The sequence below is a fragment of the Ambystoma mexicanum genome, chromosome 14, assembly GCF_040938575.1.
Source record: "Ambystoma mexicanum isolate Mex_15411 chromosome 14, UKY_AmexF1_1, whole genome shotgun sequence".
Classification (NCBI taxonomy): domain Eukaryota; kingdom Metazoa; phylum Chordata; class Amphibia; order Caudata; family Ambystomatidae; genus Ambystoma; species Ambystoma mexicanum.
Window position 1 is genome coordinate 143,916,991 of NC_090940.1, and position 14,048 is coordinate 143,931,038.

Consider the following 14,048-nt stretch of genomic DNA (forward strand, 5'->3'; position numbering starts at 1 on the left):
AGTTATACAATTTACAACTACAGTTTTTATACAGTTAGCTTAGGCGATATACAACGGCAATAATATATACACAAGAATGATACAGAGGCTAGTGCCCGCAGATACATGGAGGTAGTGAATAAGAGCTAGGAAGGGTCAGTGTGTGAGGTGTCCTGAGTCACCTGTAGTGGGGTTAGTTTTTTATTCAGTAGCCAGGTGATAACCTGGGTTCTGAATAGTTGAAAGGTAGAGATTGTTTTGATGTCCAGGAAGCTGGTTCCTCCGGCTCGTTTTAGGGTGTATTTGGGCACCATCAGGCATAGTGTGTTGGTGGATCTGGTAGTTCTGATATTAGGTTTCAAGGTGAATTTGCTGGTTAGATAGGGAGGGGCAAGGTAGTTCAAGGCTTTGTAGGAGAGGTATAAGGTTTTGAGGTCAATTTTTTTTGGATGGATAGCCAATTACATGATTTTCTGATAGCAGAAATGTGTTCTCTTCTGGAAATATTAAGCGCAGCTCGGAGTGCGTTGTTTTAGAGGACCTGCAATTTGTTAATTATGGATTTGTTTGCGCCTGCATATAAGCCGTTGCAGTAGTCCAGTTTGGACTGTAGCAGTGTGTTAAGTAGTCAGCTGGAGACAAACGAGGTTTTCTTTCACAGTGGTTTATTGTACAACAAATACTGGTCACAGATCAATAAATTCAGCCAACTGATGACGGTTCTTTTCACCTCATAGGCACAGGCGTTCTGCCTTACTTTACTTGCAACTGCCGCTGCTGGCCTGATAACAGCCAGACGATTAAAGGCTTTCACCCTTCAACCTGTCCGCCGGCCATAAAAACGAAATTAACAAAATGTCAATAGTACACACTTCACCGATCCGAATCCATCTTCTTAGGTAGCCGTTTCTCTCCACTGGAAGGTCTTGAGCCTTGGACCGGGTACGGTGTCAATCTGTGAACTTTCCGCTTACTACTAGTAAGCCCACTAGTATTCTTGGCTGGTCTCACTCCACTCGGGTGCGGCGTCTCTCGCCACGCGCTGCTCCTGAAAAATAAGACGCCTCCTGAGTCTCTTGGAGTTGCATTTAACCCTTGTCCGGCCCCTCCCCCGTAATCAGCCCCATGTGTTCTCAGCAACGGTTTTAACACACCTGATTCAGATTCCCCACCTCCTCCCTGCTCCCTCCACTGTGGGCTAACCCTGTACTTTGTTTGTGTTCGGGCGGTTTTAACATAAGGAAACCCGGTTCTCCCTTTCCTTTTTTTCCTTTCTTTACCCATTGGTGTGCCTCCCCCTGATGCAGTATTTCGTGGGGCATTTTGGGATCTGTAGTTTGTCTCTTTTCATTGATGGCCAGCACTTGACAGGACTCTTCCTCAACCCCCTCCTTTCTCCCAGTATCCAGGGCGGCTGCCACTGCTTCCACTTCACAGAGTGCTCTGGCTAATATGAGGCAGCTGCTAGTGGATAGTAGAGGTCTGCAAGCCCTTATCAGCTTACCTGTGTAGGCAGTGGCTGAGGCGGTCATATTGACTTGTTTAGAGAGCTTGGTGTTGGTATCTAGATAGAAACCGAGGGTTTTTACATTTTTGGAAATGGGTATGCTGTTTCCATCGATAATAATGCTGATGTAGCTGGGGCCAAGTTTCGAGAGGGTGTTGGGGGAGCCGACCAGGAGCAGTTCTGTCTTATCATTCAGGCAGAGGCCGTGTGTGGCCATCCATGCCTGAATGATGGTGAAGACTTCGTTGACTCGGTCGACATCGGAGTTGTAGTTGCCTGATAGGGTTAGGAGTATCTGGGTGTCATCAGCATAGTTGGTGTAGGGACACCCAGATGGTCCAGTTTGTCAAAGAGGGGCTTTGTAAATATGTTATACAAAGTAGGTTAAACACATGAACCTTGTGGGACACCGCATGGGATGGGTATTGGGTCAGCCGCTGCTAGTGGTGAAAAAACATGCATGGTTCTGTTAGCAAGGAAAGATTGGATCCATGTGACCGCTGAGTGGGAGAAGTGTGCAGCCGATGACAGGTGGTTACATAGGATTTTGTGGTCGACCAGGTCAAAGGCTGCAGAGAGGTCCAAGAGAAGAAGGATGGCAGCCTTGCCTTTATCTTTGAGTTCATCGATCTGACTTAAGATCAACAAGGGCCGTTTCAGTTCCGTGTTGAGGTCGAAAGCCACACTGACGGATTCCTAATAATTGGTTGGATTCTAGATGGTCCTGAATTTGTAAATAGGCGACTCTATCAAGGATTTTTAGTAAGAACGGGACAGTGGTGATAGGTCTATAGTTAGTAGGTATAGCCAGGTCGAGTGTTTGCTTTTTTAGAAGTGGGAGGACCCAAGATCGTTTTAAATTACTTGGGACTGCATTTCTGGTGAAGGACAGGTTTATTAGCTTGGTGATGAAGGGGGATAGATCCCTAGCTGCATCTTTTATGATCTGTGCGGGGCAACTATCCCCTTTGCAGTTTGAAGGTTTCAGGGAGGCTATAATTTTTTGTACTTCAGGTACAGTTACCTTATTGGTGTCAGTGGGTGATTGTGGGGTTAGATTGGCCGTTGGGCCATTGGAGAGTAGTTGTTGTTTGTTTTCCCAGTTTGGAGCCCAGTGATTTTGTTGGCGAGGGCATTCTGGATGGCCGTGCACCAGGGTTTATCCTTGGTACATGTATCTGTGGGAGGAATGGGGTTTTCAAGTTCCTTTAAGATGTTGAATAGTTCTCTAGTACTAAATCCTGCCTTGGTAATCCTGGAGTTGAAGGTTTCTTTTTTGGCACATATTATCTCGGTTTCATAGAGAGCGGTGATATTAGTAAGATTAGTTCTATTTTCTGAAGAGGGAACTGTTTTCCACAGTGTTTCAAGTTTGCTTTTTCTTTGTCGGAGTAGTTTGAGTTCAGGGGTTTACCAAGAGTTCTGTGCTTTGGGTTTCCCTTTGCGCATTTTTAATGGGGCAACAAGGTCAATCGCTTTGGACATGGATTCATTGTAGGTGTTGACCTGCAGGTTCAAATCAGCTGTGGCTGGTAATGCGCTGAGCGTGGGGAGTACCAGGGGTACTTGTTATAGTGTTTCATTACAAGTGCGTTTTGAAGCCGCCTTGATATTGTGCACACCCATCCTAAACAACTGGAAAAGGCTACCACTCATTTCTGATGAAGCCTTTTGGATCAACCGTCTGGATACCTTAGGACTGCCTATTTTTCAGACCTTAGCATTGTCAGTCAGTCAAAGTTGCTTTATTTCGGCTCAAGACCATAAAAGCATACAAAACATACAATTGAATAAGACCAGATACACATTTAAAACACAACTTACAACCCACAATTGCAGTTTGGATTTATATAGTGAATTACAGTACCTTGCTGAGACATAACATTAAGAAACCACAGACAAATTGATACAAGTCATACAAAAATTAAATCCATTTAAAGCCTACGTCAATATCTAAGACTTGTATGTAATAAAGGTGCAAGCAGAGTCGGCACATGATCGTAATGTCATTCCAATTCATACGGCTACCTGTACCCTTTTCAATTGATAGACACATTTTAGTAACATGACTTAACAAATAGCTAAACACCTATTCAAACTGGTTTCAACAATTCGTGATATACAATTGTTAAAGTGCAGTGCGCTACAGAATAATTGTATAATCGCAGCACCTAATCTACAGGTCCATTGTTGAATAAAATAAAATCAACCACAATTAGACAATTAGAGTCAGGTAACTAGTCATTTGCATCTCCTCAACCATCTTAGATTGACAGCCATGGCATTGTATAATCCCTCAAACATGGTTAGTGTCCGAGTGTTGTGATAGAATGTGGTGCATCGAAATACCTGCCAAGGCTCTTGATTTTTCCATATGCAGTTCAAACCCTGTATATTGGTTTAAGGCATTTCCTAGGTGCTAATTGTGTTGTGTGCTGCGTTTAGTACTTGTGTTAAGAGTATATGAAGTCTAAAGTTCAAAAATCCTTTGTGTGGATCAGTTTGGTAATATCATGTAACTATCAAGGTAAAAATAACATCAAAACAATTACAGATGTGAAAAATAATATTGTCCCTGGAGAAAGAGAGACAGGGGAGCTCCAGATACCATCCCACAGAGGGCAATATTCTGCCTCCTGCCCAGATAGTCAAATTGTTACACACTTTTCCAAAACAAAACTTAAAAGTGCAGTTATGCATGCCTTTATCCCCAAACTGAAGGTTTTTTTCACATGAGACATGCACAATTTACAAACATACTAAACCATAGGTCCAGAAAACAGTTATAAATAACAATTTGCAAACCTTAATTAGAACTTGGTCCCTGCAGGAGCAAACATACACAAACATTCAAGATCTACTAAAGTCTTTAGAAAATACTCTTACCTCTTGGATGTTCTTCACATATTTCTGGCTTGCTGAAGCAATAAGACATACAATGATTGGTCATGTTGTGAACCATAAGAGAAAGTTCTCGGAGCTTTGGCAAGTGGAACAAAACAGCTCTGAACTCTTCCTTGGGAAGCAACCCATTTTGGAAATGAATAGATAAAGACCGCAGAAGTTTTAACTGTACAAGAGCAAGCAGGGCATGTGTACAGTTCAGTGTTAATTTGCACAACCATAGGTGAGTAAGTTGTTGAAAATTACAAACATCAATGATAAATTCATGGTCCTTGAGTCCTGCACAGTTGGCGAGCTGCAGTCTCTGTAGATTGCCAAGAGGTCTCATAGCTTTGACTGACTCGCCCATCAAGCGAGAATGCAGAGTTATATTGACTAGGTCTGGCAGAGATGCAATGAACCTTTTCCAATTATACAAAGGCAACTTGTGCACCTCCACCGAACACACCTTCCTTGTCTTCAGCATTTCCAAAAATTTGAAGTTTAAAATTCCAAGGTCTTTAAACAAAAATGTGCTCTTTTTCCATAGAGTATGGTGTTCAATTACAATCTTAAATAGGCAGCAAGTGGCACGAATACTGAGCTTGTCATTTGGAGAGAGGAACAGAAATATCTTGATAAGGATTTCTTGGGGCAAGAGCAGCCAATTCACTGCAGGCAAAAAGGTTGCCCGATACGCTCTTCTGCACCTCTTGACTTCCATCACTACTTCCTACAGTACTGTGGAGGCAGAAAAAAGGGTAAAATCATTCCAAATGCACAACCCAAAACAACTCACTACAGACAAAATGAGAAGGAAAAGTATTTGATGTACATAGGGAGTACTTTGGAAATACAATTGTAAACTTTACCCGGTTATTTCAAATATATATGATAATGAAAAACAGCTTTTCAGCTTACAGATAACTAAATTCAAATTTTCTTGTAAGGGCACGTTGGATTTAGAGATCGAAATCGAACATATCATTGGACTTGTGAAAGAGTAGTAAAGATATTTTTAAAACATTTTATGTGGAGGGAAAGTACTACAGTTTGATGTATTATTTCTAAATTTCATAATGTGCCAAAAGCACAAGGTCACTTCATAGTGAATATTTGTGCCTTAATGCATAAGTAAACACATTATACATCTCACAATCGGAAACAGTGTTTGCATAAGGCATTTTTACAAGTATCTCCTAAAATCAGCCACCAAATATTCAAGTGAACAAGGAATCGCAATAGGATTGTAAAAAAACAAAATGCAGAGAAGATCATCATCTAATGATCTTATTGGCAGTGAGCACGACATTTACAAGCATTATTAAGAAACAAGCAAGAACCCATGAACATGGAGCCCACAGTAAGAATACACATTCAGTATAATTCAAAGACAAACATGCAGTGAATGTGAAAAGAGATCTGAAGGTGTTGTGATGAATCCAACAATGTCATCAATCCTTTCTCTGAAGTAACCTTCCCTCATGTGCTCAGGGAGCGGCAGAAGCATTCTGATCCAAACCCTGGGGGTGGCTATATGAGGGAGAATCATATGGGGAGGGTGATCCTCAGGGAGAGGACACAGCATTGTTTCCTTTTAGTGACCTGCTTTCTCTTCCCCAGGCCCTGATGGCCCATTGTAACATCCTCCCTCAACCCTTTGCCAACTCCACCTCCAATTATCCCCAATGTGACATGGGGAACAATATGTTCTTCAGCTGGAATGAGGAAGAGACAGGGAGCAGTAATGATTACTCCCAATAAGATCCAACATCAGCTTCCCTAATATCACAGGTTAAAAGGACTGGGTAACATCAACATGAATCCTTGTGATTAACATATTTTTCTGTGACTTCAAAGATACTAACATTATAGAACCAAAGCTTCTCAGTAATATCAGTTTTTCTGTCCATAGGTATGGAAAAGGAGAACAGAACTTTGCATGCAAGTTACCAAGCATTGATTATAATTACCATACACATAGAAGTAATGTGACTAAGGAACTGAACAGAGGAGTGAAGATCAGTGAATGCTTCAATCTCAGCAAGCACTCTAGTGGTTGCTCGTACAGACCTCTGCCTCAGAATTTTAAAAGCAAGTGAATCAAGGAATCAAGGTCTGCTGCTGGAGGGAGAGAGCCACGTTTCTCTGGGAAGGTGAAGAAACCGAAAAGGCAGTTACCAGTGCAGTGGAGCTCAATATCGAAGAAGGTAGAGGCCGTTTGAGAAGGACACGCTGCGGGAATGCCAGGAGCAAGTAAGAGACGTCTGTTCGTTCGCAGGGGACAGAGCAGTGCTTTACTTACCGGAGCCCAGGGAGAAGCAGATGCATGAAGTCGAAGCCGCAAGAGATGAAAGAATCAACATGAGGCAGTCGCAACAAGGAAGCAGGCGGAGACGCTTCTCCGGTTGACCGCAGGAGAAAAGAAAGATGCCAACAAGAGCGTGTAAATCCACCCCGAAACAGTGGGGACCATGGGGCGTTTTGGCGGCAACTCCGAGTGAAAGTGGTTAGCGCATAAATAACCAAGAAAGAGAGAACAAATGAACTTGATGTAAAACAGGGAATTAAGCAACAAAAATGCCTTTCAAGCAAGAGGATATATAGGTTATGCACATATGGGGAAAGCCCAAACTGGATAGTATATCCAGAGGGCAGATTGACAAACAAAGAATATATACAATTTTGGGGAAGGGCAGAAGCCCTGTGTGAATATAAGAAGTCCTGGCTGGAGAGTATACCAGGCAATTACAAGTGTGTGAACAGTAGAAGTCCTGGCAGGAGAGTATACCAGTCAATCACAAGTGTGTGAACAGCAGAAGCCCTGGGAAGAAAGTATACCAAGCAATCACAAGTGTGTGAAAGCAAGAAATCCAGCCAGAACAAAAGACCATGTAAATAAACCTGTGTGCAATAAAAGGTCCCGAGACGAAATATCAGGACCAAAGAAAGGATTGTGTTGTTTAAAAACAAAGAGGTCCTGAGAATTGTATTGTCCAGAAGAGAAGAAGTAAAACCCTGGCACAGAAACATACCAGATGTTCTGAAGGAAATACAATTGTGAATACACCACAAGATTGTATATAAATTGTAGTGAGCCTAGAAAGACACAAATAACTGTTGTATGTAGAACTTCGGAGTGCCAAGAAGAATCCAGTTGAAGGGAACCACCACCTGGAACAAGGATCTCTATCCTGGAAGAATTTGTGCTGGAGCCATTTATTCTTCTTTTGTGAACACTTTTCTAAACCTCCCCAAGGTTAAAGACCTTTCCTGCTTCACCTTAGAGTTTAGTTTTAGTATGAGGGTCAGAATAGAACGTTGAACACAGGACAGTAATGGTTTTGACATCCTGACACAGACAGAACCTTAATTGTGATTTAGGCAGGTAAATTCTTCCTCAAGCACGGTCAGAGAGGCCTTTTCCCCAACAATAAAAGGTCTTTGACCAAAAACATGGCTAACTTGTGCCAGAGTTTCATTCCTGACTCCTCACAGTATGGAAAGCCAATATCCCAATAACACTCTTTAGCATAACTAATAATTGTAAGGAATACTTAAATGTTAATTATAATAAAGGTTACAGTAGAACAAACCGTGTTTTGGGCCGTTATGTGAAAGATCTTCAAATTTCATTTTTGCATTCAGCCACAGCGGCACAGTAAATCTCGACATTAGCATATGAAAATGGCAAGTTCACAAATACAGTAATCTCTTTTCTAATTAATAGTCAAAATAAATCTATATCTGAAGAATTTTGAAGGACTTGGGTGGCTTCTGGAAACCGAATTTAATGGTACTATGTCTGGAAAACACTAATTCTTAACAAGTAATTCCTAACCACTGTGAACAAACGCAAACCATTTGAAGATCCAACTGCAAGCATGAAAAAAGCTATAGGGCCGTCAAAGTCTAGCAGGGGCACTTCTGTTATACTTTGTTGAACACTTCATTTCCATTTGGTCGCAGGCTAAAGGACGATTTTCTAAATCAGTAGAATCAAATGAAAATGTTGTATACAGCAATAAACTAAAAACAAAAAGAAGTACGTCTGGAGTTGTTGAAGTGCACTGAAGGCACTTACAGCTAATGGTTCATCTATCAAGATTTCAGTACTGAAGTAGCAGCATCCCAGATTATCTACAAGGTGCAGCCCCAGGTACAAAAGAAATGTTCAACTGCACTGTGGAGAAAGAATATTCAGTTTCAATAGAATACAAGGTTCAAATGTACACAGTGAGGCCAAAATGAAATAGAACATGCAGACAACATACACATTGGAATGAAAGAAAGAGGAAGAAGAAACCGAAAGGCAGGATGAGTGAACAGCCCTCTTTGTTTAGGGGTAATCAAGGTCCAGAGTCAGAGATAACGCTGATGAAGCCTACAGACAAGATCCAAGGAGGTCACGTCAAGGAGGTCACAGACAGAACTTCACTGTCAAAACCTGTTCTTAACTTGGAGGTCTGCTTTTTACTGTGGCAAATCCAGCGATTAACGTTACACAGGTGTAGTTTGCATGAGAAGGACTGGAATGTTCAATTAACTCGAAAGCAATGAAGACGATAGGGTTCTGGCGGAGAGCAGTTGCATCTTGTGGATAGCCACCATCAGCAATGCATGCCAATATATATGGTGGTGACTATGGAGAATCCTGCGGACCCCCCACTAAAACCCTGCCTAAATGCTCCTCGCAGGTGACCAGGAAACTGCAGATGCTTCCAGATCTGAATCTTGAGGGTGGTGTACTGCAGGAGGATCACCTGGGTCGAGATAAGACCCATGGCGGTGGGGTGATTTTGCAGGGTGAGACACGGTATTTATCCTTAGAGAGGGACACTCTTGCCACCAGGTTAAAGGAGGAATTGGCTTATTGTCCTTTTGATATTGTCATTTAACATCACGGTCGACAATATCTATATCCCAATCATTGAAATAGGAGATCCACCTCCTACCTCTCATCCTAGCTATGCTTAATGCACTACTTGCTGGGAATCTGCGATAAGCTAATTGTATACAGAATTGAAGTCCCCGCCAATTATGATTTCACAGTCCCCCCTCTCCAAAAACAGAGTTTCCAAACAGTTGTCCATTTCATTGGGCATAAGCTCAATTGTAATGGCAGCAGGATTCCAATATAGGCTTACAAACAGAATAGATTTAGTATTCAAAAGGTTCAATAATACAACCACAATATTACCGGATTCCCAAACTAGTTGCGAATGGCATGCAATATTATTGTCCTTTTGATATATCTCAACCTCCTACTACAGATGGAGGGGTCAACTCCAAAAGTAAAATTCAACAAAGGGCTGTATCTAAAGAACAGGTCTTTTGTACCCCCAAAATCATATATCCTCCCCAATTCCAAAAGTATACCAAAAGGAATGACGGAAATGCAGCCTTTCCTGTCCCATCTGCCTCTAAAAAGGTAAAACCCTACAATCCCTCATTTACCACAGGGGGAAACAAAAGCACTGGTAAAATTAGTAAAGAGGTAAGAAAATTCAATTTCATTAAAATGGACTACATCTCCCAGAATCCCTCAGAGACTGACCAAGAACAGGGCTGTAGAGGTAAATAACAGCATCCTGACAAATTCTATTCAAGACGCTGTAGTGGTAACAAGAAAAAAAGGTCTTGTTAAAGCAGAAGTGGTACTTTTCGTTATGAACTCTATCCATTCTATCCTGGAAGTCGGTTGTCCACGATTGCCATTGGTGCACTTTTCTTTGTGGAACTTGGAAAAATAATCTTTTCAACAAACCAAGAAGGAACCGTTACCAGTGGATTTTTGTTGGAGGGAACTTTTGTTTCTTTGGAACTTTTCAAGAACTGATTTAAAACTTTATTTTACTTGGAAGAAGTTGACTCTATCCCCAGGATGTGGTTGTTTACGATGTGAAGGTTTTGACCATTATGAATATGGATTTAGATGTCAGCATTCGTATAGAATCCGACAAGATGAATGGGGAGAGGAAAATCAAGGTGTTTCTAATGATAGGACATCCCCAGAAAATCCATCTACCTATAGGCGGCACAATAAGAAAAATAACATGTTATGTACAGGAGACAGAACCCCATAACACCTGTGGTTTTTCAAAACAAGACCATTTTGGGCCCAGTTAAACACTGGAAGTAAAACTGCAGCTATACAAGCTAGTTTGTTACCAGAAGGTTGGAAAATCTTGGGTTATACGGAAGTAAATTGTCTGCATGGACAACCTGAAAAACATTCCATTACTATCCTTAATATCACCATTTTAGGAAGAAGTTGCTCAATATACGTGACGGTCATATCTGATCTTCCCATTTCCTTAGTTTTGGATACTGAAGTCCCATGTTTCAACAAATGAGTCCTTAACATCGCCCAAAGTAACTTAAGTGAGGAAACTATTATTAAATGTGGCAAAAGAGTGATACCCTTATGCTTACCTGGTAAATAAGAGGTCTGTAAAACTTCCAATGACTGGGATCCAGTAAATAACTGGGAAAATGGAAATTCTAATAAAAATGGAGGGGTGGCCCGAATGAAGGGGAAGGGTAAAATCTGGACTGGTAGGTCAGGTCTTTAGGGGAAGGTTATGTGGAGAATACTGCAGATCCACCAATTAAGAACTGCCTAAAGACTCCTCCCAGGTGGCCAGCAGAGGGCAGACGCTTCCTGATCCCAATCCTGGGTGTGGTGTTCTGCGGGAGGATCACCTGTGTAGAGACAAGGTCCAGGGCAGTTGGGTGATTTCGCAGGGTGGGACACAGTATTTTTCCTTCGAGTGGGATGCTCTTGCCACTGGGTTAAAGGAGGAATTGGCTGATTGTCCTTTTGAAATATCACGACCTCCTACTACAGATGGAGGGGGTAAGCTCCAAAAGTATAATCCAACAAGTATATAAAGAACAGGTCTTTTGCACTGCTAAATACATCATATCCTGCCCAAATCCAAAAGTATACCAAAAAGGAATGACGGAAATGCAGCCTTTCCTGTCCCATCTGCCTCTAAAAAGGTAAAACCCTACAATCCCCCTTTTAAAAATATCTGGGAAATAAAAGCCCTGGTAAAATTAGTAAGGAAGTAAGAAAATACAATTTCCTTAAAATGGACTACATGTCCCAGAATCCCTCAGGGATTGTGATGTAGACAAGGGCTAAAGAGGCATCTAGGAGGTAAAGGACAGACAGGTGGGCCTAATAGCCTTTGGCAGGGTCAGGCAATTAATACTAAGTTGCTGAACCTGAAGCCAGTTAACCCACCTGAGGGGTATAAACGGCTGCAGCAGGAAGGAGCAGTAGAGGGAAGCAGGTGCTAGAAGGTTGGCAGCAGTAGCAGAAGAAGCAGAGCACGAGGCTGGCAGTTCACTAGGAAGGTTGACCACAGAAGGGAGGCCGGAGCGGAGAAAAAGCAGATTCCAACTGCACGCTCTGAGTTGGTGTTGTGCTCACAAGCCCTGCTTGGCTGTCGCTGCATTGGAAGAGACTGGGAGAAGCTGCAGTGCTTAATTTTTTGGGGTGGTTGCCGGTCCCCAACACCGGCACTCTTTTTTGGGGACCGGAACATCATTGGGCGGCTGCCGCACATGTAATTCCTTTGTTTGCACACTTAAACTAGTTTCATGATCATCATAAATCATTCTGCTGCTGCTCTCCTTGCAGAGACATGGCTGGCTCCTGGCTGACTGCGCATAAAGAGTACAACAACAGCCAATGAAAACCAACATTCTGTTGTTACTATGCAGTATCTGATACATTCTGTACAGTAACACAGAATGCACAGTTTTCATTGGCTGTGTTGTTACCTTGTTGACTCCAGACTCCAGCCAGTGAAATGACATGATGACGCGAGTGTGTGGGGGTGGGTGTCACGTGGGTCTGTTGTTGTGCAGAGGCAGGAGCACACTTGTTAAGGCGTGGTGAGGGTAAGACTCGTGTTCTGTTTGTGCTCCGCCTCCGCGTCCAGGCCTACTTGAGTTCCTCAGGGGAAGGCTGCGTCGCGCTTGCTGAACAACGCAGCACCGCCGGCGGTAAGGTAAGTGAAGAAAGTTAACTTGTTGACTCAGACTGTCTTTTTTGCTATCTGTTCAGGCCTGCAGTGCCGCCGCGTCTCCGCCCGCCGCCGTGAATGTACATGATGCTCAGTTCTGCGACATCCACGGCAGCGGGCCCTGCGCGCGTGCCCGCCATCCATATGACGGGGAGTGCAGTGCGACCCCCCCCGCACACCCACCCCCACAAATTTGATCCCGCCCGCCGGTGTCGTGAAATGCAATGCAGCATGCTGCATGCATTGCAGGCGCAGCAGTGTGTGTGCCACTGCCGTCGCGGCCCACCCCGTGGCCGCCCTGCCTGCTCCGCAGCCGGGCTGGCACCTGGCCCGAGCACCGGAGTCCGAATCAGCAGCAGGCCGCGGCCCGCGAGGCAAATGCGAGCAGGCCGCAGCCCGCGAGGAGAATGCAAGCGGGCCGGCGGCGGCGGCACTGGCTAATGGGATCATGATCTGCATGCATCAATATTGATGATGCAGATGATCCCATAGCCAGTACGGCCGCCAGCCGCTGCCTGCAATAACAAGCCGAGCGTGAAGAAGTGCGGAAAGCGCCCCACCCCCACGGCAGCCTTGGTCTTTCCCCTCTTGGGAAACTGCAATGCTTTAAACAAGTGTGCTCGACTTTGTGAGGCTCAGCAGAGCCATCTGATCAGCAGTCCAACCAAATGCACAGTCAAGCTGGTGCTACGTGGGTAACATTGGGATATGAAGCAATATGTATAGATGGAGGCTGCACCACCCTCCTATTACCACACCTCCACCGTTGTGAGGCGGACTTACATTTCCATTTCCATCCAGCACAAACTTCAATGTTGTACCCTTATAGTTGTCAGAGTACACAATTTGCATTATATGTTTACCTAATATGGGTCCAGAAAATGTATTAAATATCACTTTGGGAAAATACGTGTGGAGTGATTGTGCAACTGTTTGTGATTATTTGATGATTGCTGCATAAATTAACTTACATTAATAGGCTCAATCTATAATAGTTATTAGGTTATTACATTAAGCAGGAGTGGAGAGCGTTGTTATATTCTGGTTATTAATGTTTCCTATATGTTATACGTGATCAGTTGGTTGACAGGCTTACATGATAACTTTACAAAGCCATAATGCTGCAATATTTTGAAGAGCATCCTTCTTTTAAGCCAGTACAACAGATTATGTGTCAAACCAGACATCAGTCATAGCATCAGTGGTCTTCCAGCCCTTAGTTATTAATGTACATGTGCGCTTCCATTCGTATATTTCGATGAATCCAGATGGTGTTTTAGTACTAGAGTTTGGAGAACTGTGTTCAAATCTGTTTGTTTATACCATCTGGCAGCAGGTATTTATCAGACCATCAAGACTGTAATTGGTAAACAGCCAATTATTTCATGAAGGTTCTAAATCAAGTGGTATTGTTGCTTTATTTTCTGCCCATAAATGTAGGAGAATTGGAAGGGCATATTTTATGAAAACTGCAGCCAAACACTCAATTCAATGATCATACTGCTCATGGAATCCTGGGACCAACCGGACCACCACACGGTACTCTTGATTCACAAAGTGGACCTGCTTGCAGATGGAAGGTTAAGAAGGAAGCGCACCTGCTTCAAAACACTCCCCCCGAATCCCCATATCTGAATTTT

The 14,048-nt window shown here is 43.1% G+C and overlaps 1 protein-coding gene across 2 annotated transcripts in view; it reads right to left on the reverse strand.

Moving 5' to 3' along the window:
* The window catches only part of LOC138527502 (uncharacterized), a 260,309-nt gene that overhangs the window by 212,429 nt on the left and 33,832 nt on the right, over positions 1-14,048 (reverse strand). For both annotated transcript variants that reach the window (XM_069638745.1, XM_069638744.1), the window contains exon 2: positions 4,373-5,110. In XM_069638745.1, coding sequence (XP_069494846.1) covers positions 4,373-5,093 — 721 coding nt within the window. In that variant the 5' untranslated portion in view covers positions 5,094-5,110. The remainder of the gene's footprint in view (positions 1-4,372; positions 5,111-14,048) is intronic.